Source organism: Mustela putorius, unplaced genomic scaffold (assembly GCF_011764305.1).
Source record: "Mustela putorius furo isolate JIRA1106 unplaced genomic scaffold, ASM1176430v1.1 tig00000228_pilon_pilon_pilon, whole genome shotgun sequence".
In the NCBI taxonomy this organism is placed as follows: domain Eukaryota; kingdom Metazoa; phylum Chordata; class Mammalia; order Carnivora; family Mustelidae; genus Mustela; species Mustela putorius.
The window spans coordinates 32,752,671-32,767,056 of record NW_025421322.1 but is presented as its reverse complement, the minus strand read 5'-3'; the positions used below and the strand labels follow the sequence as shown (position 1 = coordinate 32,767,056).

General features: G+C 48.1%; 1 protein-coding gene across 1 annotated transcript in view; it reads right to left on the bottom strand.

Annotated features, from left to right (window-relative positions):
- TG (thyroglobulin) overlaps window positions 1–14,386 on the bottom strand; it is a 235,859-nt gene that overhangs the window by 137,498 nt on the left and 83,975 nt on the right. The window contains exons 30-35 of the mRNA XM_013051778.2: window positions 12,329–12,466; window positions 11,301–11,477; window positions 9,877–9,988; window positions 7,947–8,026; window positions 7,124–7,267; window positions 598–660 (exon numbers count right to left, since the gene is read on the bottom strand). Of these exons, the coding sequence (XP_012907232.2) occupies window positions 598–660; window positions 7,124–7,267; window positions 7,947–8,026; window positions 9,877–9,988; window positions 11,301–11,477; window positions 12,329–12,466 (714 nt within the window). The remainder of the gene's footprint in view (window positions 1–597; window positions 661–7,123; window positions 7,268–7,946; window positions 8,027–9,876; window positions 9,989–11,300; window positions 11,478–12,328; window positions 12,467–14,386) is intronic.

The window sequence follows — 14,386 nt, the reverse complement described above, 5'->3', positions numbered from 1 at the left end:
GGCCCACGCTCACCTGCCCTGAGCTCTCCCCAGTCCCACACTTCCTGCTGCCTTGTGACCAGACAAGACTGTGCTGGTGGGGCCCTGCGCCATGCGTAGGACCAGGTGGCAGCTTCAGCCTGGCTGCGGTCCCGGGGGTAGGGCACTGCCTCAGATGTTCCTGTGCCACCCAGCAGCCTGAGAACTGTGTGTCCCCATTTCTCTGCACGAAGAGATGGCTAGTTCTTCCTTCTGGGCACGAAAGAGTCACCATTCTTCACACTGACCCAGGACAGGGAATGTGTGGGCATTTTGGGACTGGGTGAAAATAATCCTTGGAAAGAAATGTGCAGAAACCAGACTAAACCCTCCTCAGCTTCCAGTGGATTACATTAATCAGTCAAGGCCTTTTTCCCTGAGAGCAGGTTTCCTCGTCTGTGAAATGGGCATGGTGCCAGCATTGCCCTGTCTACCCATGTGTGCAGGTGACAGGAGATTGAATTAACCAAGACGAGAGCGCAGGGCGAGCTATCCACAGTGGGCAAAACCAAGGGGAAGAGGAGAAGGCACAGGGAAGTGGATCTCTCCTCAGAGAGCTGGAAAAGAGCACGCGCTTACCTTTCTCCGGGAGGGCAGGCAGAACCACGGGGGGGCAAAAACTGGGAGCATCATTCTGAGCAACTGAAAAGAAGAAGAGGCAGACTTTTAGCTCTCCTACACACTCAAAGGCATTAACAGAGGTTCAGGGGTGATGGTGAAATCACATCTGCAAGGCAGAAAGGCTCTGTTCAGCTCCCGGGGACATCCTGAATCGGTCAGGATGGACTAGGTTGGGCCGAGGGGACAATCACATCTCAGTGGCTTAAAACCACCATTCAGGAGGGTCTGTCCCTTGTACCTCATACGCACAGCAGGTGGGCTGGAGCTTGGTTCTGTGTCATCCCTCCCAGATCCCGGGGGGAAGAGCGCTCCGCCATGCCCCTGGTTTCCACCACAACGGGGAAAAAGAAACACAGCAAACTTCACTCTTGACTATGGCTTCTGCCAACAAAGGACACACACCTCATCTGCATACATGTCCCTGACCAAAGCCAGTAGTGAGTCTGGGGGTGAACAGGTGCAGTCCTGCCCTCTTCCAGGGACAGGTGGGGAACAGCACATGTGCTCACGGCCATAATTTCTTGACTCTTCACCTGGTCGAGAAATAAATCCCTCTGAGCCTATTTCCACATGTGCACGAGGCTAATACAAGTCCACCTTGAGAATGACCGTGAAGCTGGTCAGAGATCATGGAGCGCCAGGCATGGGTAAGAGCTGGACCTGCATCTCCGTGTGCCGCTTAGGAACAATGTGGAGAGACAAGTCATCTGACTTTTCCAGACCTAGTATCAGGACTGATAAAAGGAGGATCTGAGAAAAATTACATGAGACATCAGGCGTACTAAGTAGGTGATCCGGAGGTTGCCCACTAACTATCTTCTTCCCCTCACTCTCCCCGCACTGAACGGGTCTAAAGCTCCATCAGTATTTTCTCCCAGGGGCCCAGACTAATCTCCATGCCTGCCCAGCTGCAGGCGGCAGGTGCAGCGGTCAAGGGTGAGGCTCTGGGGTCAGCGGCCCAGGGCAACGTTGGCTTGGATGCTTCCCTATGTGTGACCTCAACTCCCTGTTTTCAGCATCCTTGTCTATAAAATAGGGGTTACAACAATACATATCTCAGGCCTGTAAGGTTTAGATGAGTTGGCACATGCAAAGATTTAGGCATACAGTAGGCACTCAATAAATGCTGGCCGTTATTCATTCTTAACATTGCCCTTCTGCAGTGACACAATTTGCCACTGCTATCCTCCTCTGCTTCCTGAAAAGCCTTAGATTCGAGTCATGCCCTAATCTGGCCGAAAGTGCCACCTCTCCCTTCCCTTCTTCACTTTGGCCCAGGGAGCCATGACCCAGCCTTTCTCGGCTCTAGAACCTCCAGCTGTGCTGGATTTTTTTTTTTTTTCTTGGTTTCACCTGCCTGGAAACACCCACTGCCTCCCAGGCATCATTCTTAGACCCTGGTTCTGCCCCCACAGTGTCTGATTCAGCAGATCCTGGGGTCCTGGGTGGGGCCCATAATCCGGCATTTCTAACAAGTTCTCAGGGGCACACTTTGGGGACCACGGAGCTCTAGTTTCGGTCATCCAAATTCTGTGAGCTCTTTAGGCGACATTCAGAACTGCTAACCACCGTCATGCCCTACTACACCCAGCGGGCCAGCTTGGTTTGTGTGTTGAAATATTTGTCTTTCCTGGAAGAGAGTGGTTCTCAGAGCAAAGGTCCTAAGACTTAGTGAAGCCTTCAGAGAACAATGAGACCATCTTGTCAAGGGCATTCAAATGTTCTCACCCTCGGACTCAGTAACTCTGCTTCTGGAAATCTATCTTGGAATCAAGGTAAGGGCAGCCTGCCAAGGAGTCCTGCTATTGTACTGTATTATATGGTGTGTTGTGTCATGTTGTACTGTAAGGAAGGCATATGGTATACACAGAGCACACAGTGTATTTTATTGTACTACACACCACTGGGAAATATAGAAATGTCTAGCGTCACAGAGGCATTAGGCGAGCCAGAGCCCATTCCCGGGAGCCCCACCGTGCAGCTCATCTCAGCACAGAACAGATCACATGACTCTTCTGTTGTTTTTCTTACCTCCCAGTCACCTCCTGATAGTATTTCTTAAAAGGGTTGTGCCTTTGGGATAAGACAGAGAGCAAGCTGGTAGCCTAAGTGGCCATGATGGGGACATTTACACCATGGCAAATCAGGGCTTCCCTTCTCCCTTGCCACCTGTGAAACCCTGGTCAGCCCAGCACAGAACAGGGGTGACAGCAGGCCCTACTGCACTGGGTTGCTTGGGGACTAAGGAAGATGTTGCTGCAAAATGCCGGCCTGGTGCCCAGAGCCAGCTTGGTGCTGAGGACCAGGCTGGAAGTGAGTGAGTATGAAGAGTGGACTGTTCCATGTCATGCCTATAGGTGGCCATTTCCACGAGGACTGTAAGGAGGCATAATGAGAAGCATTTTTCATTTCCTTCCCAGGTTATGTTCCCATATCTAGAATCGCTACAAGGTCCAAGCGCATTTGCTTAGCACAGGGCGGGAACCATGTGGCTTCGACTGTTTTCTTTTCTTTTTTTTTTTTTAGAAGCCACATTTGACTTTATAAAGAAATCAGAGACCCTGCGCCTGTTGCAGGCCATGCACAGCTGGGGAGAGAACAGGTCGCCCTAGTCATCTTCAAAGGGCAAACGGAAGGTACCAGTGCCCCAGAGGCCCTCCCCTTCCAGAAAACCCTGGGCTCTGGGGCACTGCCAGACCACAAGCAACACCTGCCCGGCTACTCCCCTCCTGGATGCAAAGAATGCCTGCCTTCGGGGTCCTACTGCCAGGAAGGGGCTGCCAACAGCCTCATTTGCATACACAGTCGTTCAGCATGAGTCTCAGCTCTGAGCTGACACATGGTACTTTCTGTGCACTGTGGACAGTGAAATCAGATAGGGCACTGTCGTGGGCTCTCTCTTGTCCCCTCTTGGTGCTCTCTGCTCCCTGATCCCAGGAGGCTAAGCTCTGGCCTTTGTTCTGCAAGCAACCCGGTATGGAGGTTATGGTGTGTTTGCCCAATAGGGTCTCTCAAGGCCTGAGGGCTGTGAGGGCAGGACCATGGTGCACCCCACCTCCATGGCCTGCTGCCTGTCCCCACATGGTGGCCACTGCTCCCTTCAGCATGCTCTCCTTCATCTACGTCCAGACTTGCCCTGGAGCCACTTTTGCATAATCCTTTCTGTGTTCCAGAAGCTCCCGTGGATCCTGTCACAGGAACACTGGCCTGGGGATGAGCTCTGTCCTCATGTCCCTGAGTAGCTCTCTGATTACAGAGAATAATTGTCTCTTCACAAGGAGAGAGGAATAGAGCCAATAGGGAGGTAGTAAATCAATACAGGAGGGATGCTTCAGAGATGTTCTGTTTCTCTCATAGCTGCATCCTCAGCCCAGCTAACTGCTCTGCAGGCCCCAACTTCTGCCTCTCAGGCTCCCACAGTCTTTGACGTGCAGTAGGAACTCAGTGAGTATCACTTCCTTTCTCCTTCCTCAGGGCTAGTTCTTCGGAAAGGAGACCCGTGTTAGGCTTCTTGTGTCTGGCTCTCCGCCTGGGGGCTCACCAGGGTCCTGTGGTAAACACTCAGTACAGATGTCAGTAGACTAAGTGGCCAAGCCATGGTTCAGAAGCAAGGGCAAAGTCTATTACAGAAATTCTTGCAAAGGATTTTTCTGAAAAAACTAATGCTTCATGTGCAGGATGGATGGAGAGGGGAAGATCAGGGTCTTATGCCCCCTTCAAGGTACAGGCAGGCAAATGACAGAGCCAGAGTTCAGACCTAGTTCTTTCTGATGGGCTCAATCATTGGGTGCACAAGACACAATTTCTGTGTGACTTTGGGCAAGTGACTTAACCTCCCTGGACCTTCCTTTCCTCATCTCACAGGGGTTATGAGGATTAGACAAGCTACTGCTTTATCCAGCCAGCCACACTGGAAGAGTGCAAGGAATATAGGCAGGATTGGTGACACCGAGGCCCTGGGCATGGTCCGCACTCAGTCAGAGCTCGCTAAAAGAGAGCACCACTCGAAATACTTAATGCCCTGGCCTGGAGTTTCTGGACAGACTCTGAGTCCCCAGCCTGACCCTACAAAATATATATTGGCAAAAGCTAGTGGTCTGAGCCATCAGATGAGAAGAAACAGAATAGATGGAATGAGTCGGGACAATGAGCATTTTGGGTTCTTTGCTTTGCCAACTCCTGCTATGATGTTGCAATGTTCCAGTCTGATTCCCATGATCTTTCTGAACAAATGGCTTACTTCTGAAGCTTCTTTTTACCCAACTCTTCCCTGAGCAATATGAAGACGGAAAATGACGTTTTTCAGTCTTGGGTGGGGTGAGGAGTTGGGATGGCGGCTGGGAGGAGAGCCGGGCAGGGAGGCTCTGCAGGGTAAGCGCTCTGCTTCAAAACGCCCTCAGTACTTACAGCTAGCATCGGGTCTCCCAAGGGGCCGCTATTCTCAGCAGGCACTCACTTCTCCCGTCCCTGTGAGTTAGTGAAAGCCTACATAGAACATTTTTCTCTAAATAGAGACCCGGTGAGACTCTTTTGTCATACAACTCTGAGGTTTTTCTTAAAATAAATCAAGATGTTAAAATAAAACTAAAAGCATGACCCCAACACTGAGTGAATTCAGACCAAGAATCAGTCTCAGGATGCTCAAGGTAGACATCAACATGGAAGATTCCGTTCAACCTGCTAATAATTAACTCCAAATAAATCTGCCCTGAAGCCAAGGAATGCCTTGGGGATTAGCAGGCTCATGAGCAAGGGCCAAGGGCCAGATTCCACCAAGAAACCCCATCCAGCCCCTCAAGTAGAAGATGGCTCTGGAACCAGAGGTCAAATCATTGACTGTTTTGGTCTGTTAGCTTATTAGTCAGTTTTCTTTTGTGTTTTTCATTGTACTAGTCAATTGCTTATTAATTAATTGAGTTAGCAGAAAACCAGTCAGAGAAAGGGTCTGGACATTTCTCCATTTGATCTCTCATTGGATATCGAAGACCCGCCAGCCAACATGGAAATGGAGGAGAGTGAAGTTTGGGGTCATGAGCTCTGGGCTTTCAACCTAACTCTCGCTGTGTGGTTTGGTTGGGTAGCTTCAGCTTTCTATGCCATTCTCCCTTCATCTTGAAATTGAGGAAATAATGTCTACTCCACAGGGCACCAGGCTTAGTGAATTATACACCCATGTAGAAGACCCAGCACAAGCAGGGACACATCACACATGTGAACGCATGGCAGACCCATGAATAGTATCGGTTCTCCTCTACTTCCCTCCTTTGGGCAATGTGTTGTATTGGGTGATATGAAAAATATAGAGATCAAAGTTAAGGATCTCTAAGATTCCTCCAAGCCAGAAATCCCAGGACTCTCATTTCCAGCGCAGGTGCCCCAGCAGGGCCAGCATCTGTCTTATCATCAACTCTGAAACTAATGAGGAAGCTACTAGTAGGAGAGACCAGAGATAATGAAACTTAGCTCATCCTCTCCCTTAGACACACACCTACTCAGACAGGGTTTTCAATCTTTTTGTATCTGAGACATCTTTATGAATTTGCTTCTGGGACACAGGGGGAGGATGTCTAGTCTCCATGCAACTCCCTATTGTTACCAAGAGTACCCACACTGATACACACTCGGAAGGTAGGAGCTGGTAAGACCAGAGTGAGTATCACTCATTGTTTTACCAACAGAGAAATCGAGGAAAGGGAAGAGTTTTCCAAAGACAAATCCACAGTAGATGACAGAGTTGGGAATACACTAGTATCTCTTCATTTGAGTATAGGAGCTTCTCCATCACAACATGCAGACCATTCATTCATTCACCACTTTCAAATTGAGCTCCTAAAATCTGCTGGGATATACTCAGCACAGATGGGTGAAGTATCCACACTGATACAACCCTGCCTTCACCCTGAAATCTCAACTCCATGTATGTTGTCAAATATACATCGGTGCCCCTCTTTCCTGTCCCAAGACTACCATGTGTTTCTACTATCCTGATTAACAAGTTTCAAAAAACAAGGGACCTTGGCAGAGGGCACATTTGTTGGTTTCCCCTGGCCAGTAACAATACCTTAACTGTACCTTGGGGAACCTCCTCTCCCTCAGTGCATCCAGTCTTGCTGGGACTGTCACTCAAGCCTTCCCACCTTGCCTCTAGCAATGCGAGAATGCATATCCCAAGCTAGGCCAGTCTCTCTCCCTTGAATTTAAAGTTTGACTATAGCCACCAAAACCTGATGATGGAGATGTGTCCATCCCTTCCTGCTGAATGCATGCATGTCGCTGAGACCTAGCGAGTCATCTTTTCTTTGAGTCCATCAGCAGACTTCTAATAAATTCCTTTTCTGCCTACACTGAACAGAATCAGTTTCTGTCATGTGTACCCAATGAATCCCAGCTAATCTACTTCCCAGCCCAAGAACATCATCCTCATACATGGTTAGGAAATGTCAACTAAAGACTCCCACACAGCTGTTTGGGATGGGTCACTCACCAGGTTTCTCGTACCATCCAAAGGGATAGGTACGGACCTCTGTGTCAGAAGAGCCACAGTCCAAAATGCGCCAGGCTCCTCCGTTTTCCTCTGTGCACATCTGAAATCCCAGGCTGTTTAGAGTTAGGCATGTCATTTCTCCTCCTGGAGCAAAGAGGAACCAGGACCAGGAAAATGATCATGATGAAAGACTGTATCTAAATGAGAGAAATTCTGCAAACTCATCATTCTCCAGTAGATATTTGGGATGTTCTACCATATTCCAGGTGGGATCTTAGCTACTGATGAAAAACCTGTACCGCAATAAGCTTCTGATCTAAGAGCACAGGGATGGAGGCAGATGGTCCTCATTGGACACCCGTCACGTGCCCAGGACTGTGCTAGGGTCCTGTTTGCACCATATCACTGGACCATGTAACACCATGAGGGGATAGCATTTGAATCCTTATTTGCAGATAAGGGATGCTGAGACTCTGGGATTAAGTGGCTTTCCCAGGATTCCACCCCTAGGAAGTTATTGAATCAAGTTTCAACTCAGGTCATATGGGTGGATCCAGAGTTCATCTCCCCCAGCTGCCTGAGCTGAGTCTTAAATGAGACAGGAGTATGGAAGGAAGCCATTTCAGCAGGGCAGGAGCGCCAGTGGGCCAGGACCTATGCTAGCTATCCCAGTGATTAACCACCTCCGGTCTCCCTGGCCCCACTTTCCATCTGGGAACAAGGGTCACACCTCCCCATCCAGCATAAGAAGACCAGAGTTGTGAGCATGCTTTCTGGCTGCAAAGAGCTGCACACAGGCAGGCGGAATTATTATCACTATTACCTTTTGACTGGGAAACATTGAGAAAGCCAAAGCCAGTGCAGCACGGGTCCACATCACACAGCCGTTCACATTCGAAGAAGCTGGCATGAGAACAGAAAGAGAGGGCAAGAGGGTTTGTGTGGGTGGCCCAGGACCTACGGAGTTACAGTCATTCTTATTTCTGGGTGTTCCTTTCTTCATGACTCCCTAAAGTCGGGGGTGCTTTGGTCAGTATACATGAGTGGATTGCTAGCTTTGAGTTCCTTCTGAAAACAGAATTCAACTCTTTTCTCCTTCATTCATTGGCTTATTCATTCACCAATCATTTATTCTCTGCCTGCTATGTGCCAGTCTCTCTAAGCCAAGTTCACCCAGCATCAGAATGTGCCCCTACAATCCTTTCATAATGGGAGAAAGTCCAGTCTGGGGCTCTGGGAAAAGAATGAGATGGTAGTGAAGGCATCTGCAGAAATGGGGGATTCTGTGAGCTTACCGTCGGAGTGACCCAATCAGGTGTCTGTTGCCAAAGACCAGCACTTGTCCCCTGACTCAGCTTCCTGCCATATCCACTCTGCAGTGTAGGCTAATTACACTTTGGGAACATGCCCCTGTTTGTTGGGTCAACACATCCAGGCCCCATCCCAGGACGTAATTTCTTTAATAACTCAGGTGGCTGCTAGACCCCACCTTCAGCTTCTACGACCAGTCCTAGAGAAACTTAGTGGGCCCAAGCCAATGTTCCTGGGCTCAGTTCTAACTTCTCTCACCCTGACCACATGTCCCAGCTCTGATCACTTATTTCTGATCCCTGAGGACTCACTCAACCCCTCAACTCCTTTTTGGGGTGGGGACCTTGCCTCGTTCTTGCCATTCTCCTGCCTGGTCTTAGGAGCCCTGAACCCAAGACACATCCCAGTGGATAAAACCTCCCTGTCTTGGGCAGTTTTTCCAGTGCTGAGTGCATCTCTTCCCTGACTCCTATGGGCTCTTACCACATGATTTCATCTCCCAGAGTCCTGCCCATCTACCCACCGGCCCACCCATCTCTTTGTTCTCCTTCTTTGGAAGCCCAATTCTAAGTTCCAGCCTGGATGAGATGCTTTCCCATGGCACCACCATTCTCTGAGTCCCCAACACCAGGACCAGACTGATCCCTTGTACCACCCCTCCTTCTCTAACCTTGTCCCATCCTCATGGGCAGCATCCTGCCAGATCTTAAGGTCATCTACCCTGTAACACTTTTTTAAGTCCACCTTCAGCAGCAAATCTTCAACACCAGCAACATGACACAGTTTCATCAATCAATAACACTTCGCAGACCAAAAGATCATAGACCAATGACTCTCAAATTCCAAAATAGAAAAGAATCACCAGGAGGAGAATCTTACTTAAAATTCAGATTCTTGAACCCCATCCCAGGAAATGATGATTCAGTAGGTCCAGGGAAGGACCTAGGTTTGTAAAAAGTCCTCTTGGTGATTCTGATGGGTAAGATTCATAGCCTGGGCTGACAGAAATGTCACCTTCAATTAAAACAAGTAAATCACAACTAACTAACTAAATATATCATAACGTACTTTTAAAAATAATAAGTCAAATTAAAAGTCCTTATAATCTTATGATCCTATTATGATCTACTGGCTCTCCAGACTCTGCATACAACACAGTGAGACTTGGCTGATTTGGTTTATTACAGTGTTTGATAATTGTTATTGATAAGACATGGGTCAGTGTTTCCCTTTTGTGTCAGCTGACTTGGCGTTCAGGGCTAAATTTTGTGTTTCATTAACTTAGTCATGGTTTTTAGGTATGGCCACCTCCTCATGACCTTCTCTTTGCTTTGGGTTTACGGTTTTTTATGTGTGTGCCTTTAACTGATATTAAGTTGTTATCTTTGTGGATATAGAAAAAGTCTTAATAATAAATACTTAAAGGGACTGAAGTTGCTTACCCATTTGAAATGGATTTTTCAGACATGGGCACTTTGTTTCTAATGGAAATTCCCGTCAGTGTTTGAAATGGCAGGCGAGTGTAGAAGTTCTTCACTTTATCTTTCAGTACAACTATACGGGGGAAGAAAGAAACTCTATTATTTAGGAAGAAACTTGTATCCATGAAAATATAAGGATGAGTACGTGTGCATCAGATTGAGAGCTTCCAATTAAAGTTGGCGTATTGAACTCACATGCCTACCCTTTGCTCTCCTCCCAAATCTCGCTAAAATAACAGTCAGGGGAATTCTGTAAAGGATCACACCCACAAGGATAAAGAAAATAGAAGAGGGGATAGATCAACAAAGTTCTAGAATCTAGAAAGCGCACAGAAGAATATGAAGTTGAATTTGTAGACTAAGGAAGCGGAATCCTCAATTTTTCTGTGGCAAGAACAAGAAACAGCCTTATCCACCTTCTGGAATCCCCAAAAGTTTAAGCACTGGCTTCACTGGGATGATGGTGGACTAAACTAGGATAGGCTGGAAATTTCCTTAAGAAGCAATGAGGTTTCCAGATATCTTTGTCTCTTTTGCACAGGAGACAAGTGTCCTCTCCCCACCATAGGAGAAGGTGGAAGGTTTATTCTCCAGAGAGAACAAAAAAGAGTTGATCTCTTGGGTGCAACAGGTGGACTTCCCATCGTGGGGGGAGTCCCACACTGAAACTAGGGGATTCATTCAAGTTCATCCACTTGGTGAAGGTTGAGATTCTCATCTTCCAATCTAATTTGGCGTCCAAACAAATAGCAGCCAAGGTTCATGGGCCCACCTTGATATTATAAGATTCTTACACAGGAAAGACTTAAAAATAATGACCTGAGGGATTCTCCAAAGGGTGGCCCAAATAGACTACCCTACAGGGAAACTTCAAGTCAGCAAGCTCTCACTACATACTCCAAGCCTGCTAATTAGTTTCTGGGCCCCTCTCTTATATTTGAGTGTAAAATCAAGGGTTGCCAGATATCTAAGAGAGACCTCCAGCACAGATAGAATAGTAAGTGAAGCACAATAATATCTTGGAAGATATAGAAGCAGTACAGGGGGAAAAAAACTCCCCCCTCCCAAAATAGTGTTATTAATGTCTTTGGAGGAAACAAATCAACTGCTATCTTGTTAAAGCCACTGCTGGCATTTTCTGTAGTACACAGTGAAATGGAATTTTAACTCATATGTGCATTAACAGTGGCTTTTTCTAAGGAGTGGGAGTGCAGAACAGGATTGTTCTCCATCAGCTTCATGCATTTCTAAATGGCTTCACATTGCTACAAGGAGCATGAGTAACTCTAATTTTAAAAAGAATAAGTTAATCTGGATATTTCTAAAACCACAGAGCCCAGAGCCCACTAGAAAAGCAGTTTGTGCAGATCTCACCAAGTACTCACCTTTCTTCCGGAACAAAGTCTTTGGCCTGTGAGGCAGGATCAGTCTGCAGCCCTTGGGATTGGACTCCACGACATCATCACACACCTGGGCCTCTGGGTAGAGGACGCAGGTGAAATATAAGGATGCATTGTCTGTTATCTCTGCCAGCTGGCAGAAAGAGGACTCCTGGACACAGCCTGCAAAAGAGAGCGATGGGTTTTAGTCCTTGGGACGCCTGCAGGAAAGGAACCTCTACAGGATCTACAAGGAAGAAATGTCTGGTAGGGATTCTTCCTGGGAGGGCAGAGGCCCAGGAGAGTTGAGACTACCAAGTCTGGAAGGTCCAAGAAAAAATACTGGGGTTCTACTAGCTGGAGAGAGTACTCTCCATCAAACTGAGAGCCCATATGGCTCTTAATAAAAGCAGAGTCTAGCAGGATGAGGAATGAGCTGTACACACAGAAATGCAGGAGAACCAGGACAAAACTCCACTGGATCTACCCAAGACCATCTCAGAGGCAGTTGAAATATTCAGACCAAAGACCACAGGACTATAAAAACTTCGTGAATTCTGTGAATGATCTTGCCTGCTCCCACTACCATGTCAGACTTTCCCACTGGTATATGGTAGCTCCCTCACAGGGAGGGGTCATAGTTAATTCATTTTCTTTTTTTTTTTTTCTCATCTCCAAGGTCAAACACAAGACTTAGAACATAGGCACATGCCTGCTGAGTAAAGGATGGATGGATGGATGGATGGATGGACGGATGATGGATGGATAGATGGATAGTGAGTGAAGGGATGGATAGATTGATGGATGGATGATAGGTTCTTGGAGTAAAGTAGAGTTTATCTATCCTATAAGCTTCTTGAAGATATAGGTTATATCCTGTCTTTCTTCAGTATTACTGATGGTACAATACTGAAGTGATCCCTGAGTTATGCCATTGAGTTTCATCATATCTATTTATCAAGAGTTGTTAATCAGGTCTGTGTTGCCTGATCAAAGGATCTAGAAGGGGAAGGATGAGGTCAGAGGATACTTACGAGACAGACACCATAGGTTTGCCTGCTGAGGTGAAAACACATGTTTGAAAAGCCAGTGCTGCTGCATGGGCAGGGATTGGCTTCCATTGACAGTGATCTGGTTAAGGTCCACAGGGGAGAAAAGGTCTGTTGCCAAATCTAAAAAGGAAGGAGAGAGTCAACTTCCTTTGCTTTATCTTCACAATGAGTTTCTCTTTCTGTCTCCCACCATCCCTGTCTCTCTCTCTCCCCCAATCTCTCTTGCTCGCTCTCTCTCTCTCTCTCTCACACACACACATGCACACACACACTTTCTTTAGGCGGTGTGAACTCAGGGCATGTCTGGAGGCCATGGGGCTGGGCGTCAAGCCAGGCAGGAAGAGTTCAGAAGGTTTCAGACAGTCCTAAAAATTATAGAGTTGAAAACTCTTAGACTCTCAGTTTGGAAGAAATCTTAGGAGCCATCTGGTTCCAACAGACAGGATTTCTGTCTGTTGCCCCCACAGCCTGCTTGACATGTCTGGGCTGACCACAGCACCATACTCCACCATTAAGAAGTTATGGAGTCATATCTATCACTGTGGACCACTGATGCTCCTATCCTTTGAAGCCACACGGAAGTCCTAGCTCTCTCCCAAATGGCAGCCTTCATCTGCTCAGACAGCTTTCAGCTCTGCTCTGCCCAAACCATGAAAGCCCTGGCTTGACTATCCCTTAGTCTCTCCTTATAGCTTCATGTGCCACGATCACTGACTGAAGGCTCTTTCTGGGTGCTGTGCTGCCCATAGGACAGAAGTCCAAGCTTTCTTCTTGGTCCAGGCTCTACCTGTATCTTAAGATTTATCTCCAATTGCTTCAACTTTCACTCCTGAAGCCTTGCCACACTGCTTGCTCCCAGGACCACTGTTCATGCTTACCCCTCTTCCTCACCTACCAAGTCCTCCTGTGCCTCAAGGCCAATGCTGTTCCCTCCTTCTCTGATGTTCTGTAGCCCTATAAAGAGGCTCTCCAGTGCTGAAGGGCTCAGTGTTCCAGGCCCAGGGGTGAAGGGCTGATTTCTGCCCTTCATGAGAGCTCTGACTTGGCAGAGGTGCTTACTCTGGGGACACAGTTCATGGAGTTGAGCTGGGGCCCATTTACAGGCCTGGCCAGATAGGAGGCTCTCCTTGCTGGCTTCCCTCTGCGGGTCTCAAACACTCAGACTGACCTGGAGCGGAGAAGGGAGACTTCCTCACTGTGCCCTGAATGGGGAGACCATTCAGAGGAACACCGAGGTGCACAGGCCAGGTAAACAAGGCAGGGAAGTGGCCCTAGGCCAGACAGGAGCGGATCAAAGGGGTGACTCCTGCAGGGGCGTTATCTTCCTCAGCCCAGGAATGTAATCAGCTGGGAAAGGGAAAACCTGAGCTGAGCTGGGTCTATTCACCCTGATTCCCTCCAAGGTCTTGGGCGCAGGGCCCAGCTCCCCTTCTGGTGAGGGCATTTTGGGGGGGGTCCTTCCTGTGGGAGTCGTGTGATGGTTCCATAGATGTGAACTGACATGGGGTATAATGATGGATTTTACAGAATGTCCAGAATCGCCCCGAAGCCATTCACCTGTACCTTGCCATGAGTGGTCTGGCTACTCCCCACCACCCGCCGCCATGGCATGGCTTAGGTGTGGGAACCCCAAACACAAGTGTCCCAGGGGAGGTGGGGTCAGCTGGAGTTCCTGGTGCTAGGCAGGGTCAGGGGCCAACGGGAGAGCCGGGCCCCTGACGGCAAGGGCAGCTCACCTCAGCTCAAAGGACCGGTGCCAGGCAGAAATCTGAAACCAGTGCTGCCAGTGCTTGTCCTGTTTTTCTCTAGAGAAGCTTAAAATCTCAATTTTTATATAAAATCTCCTAAGTTAAAAATACTGGCTCAGTTGGAAAAAAAAAAAAAGTCTGCTCTGCAAATCAAACCAAAACCCATCTGCTCCACTAGCTGGGGGTCACCAGGACTCAGCTCTGGAGCCCACACTGTGCCAAGGAGTGGCTGGTGTTCTAGAAGAACACAGGCTTCAGAGGCAGCTGGCCACAGCTTGAACCCTGGTGCTGC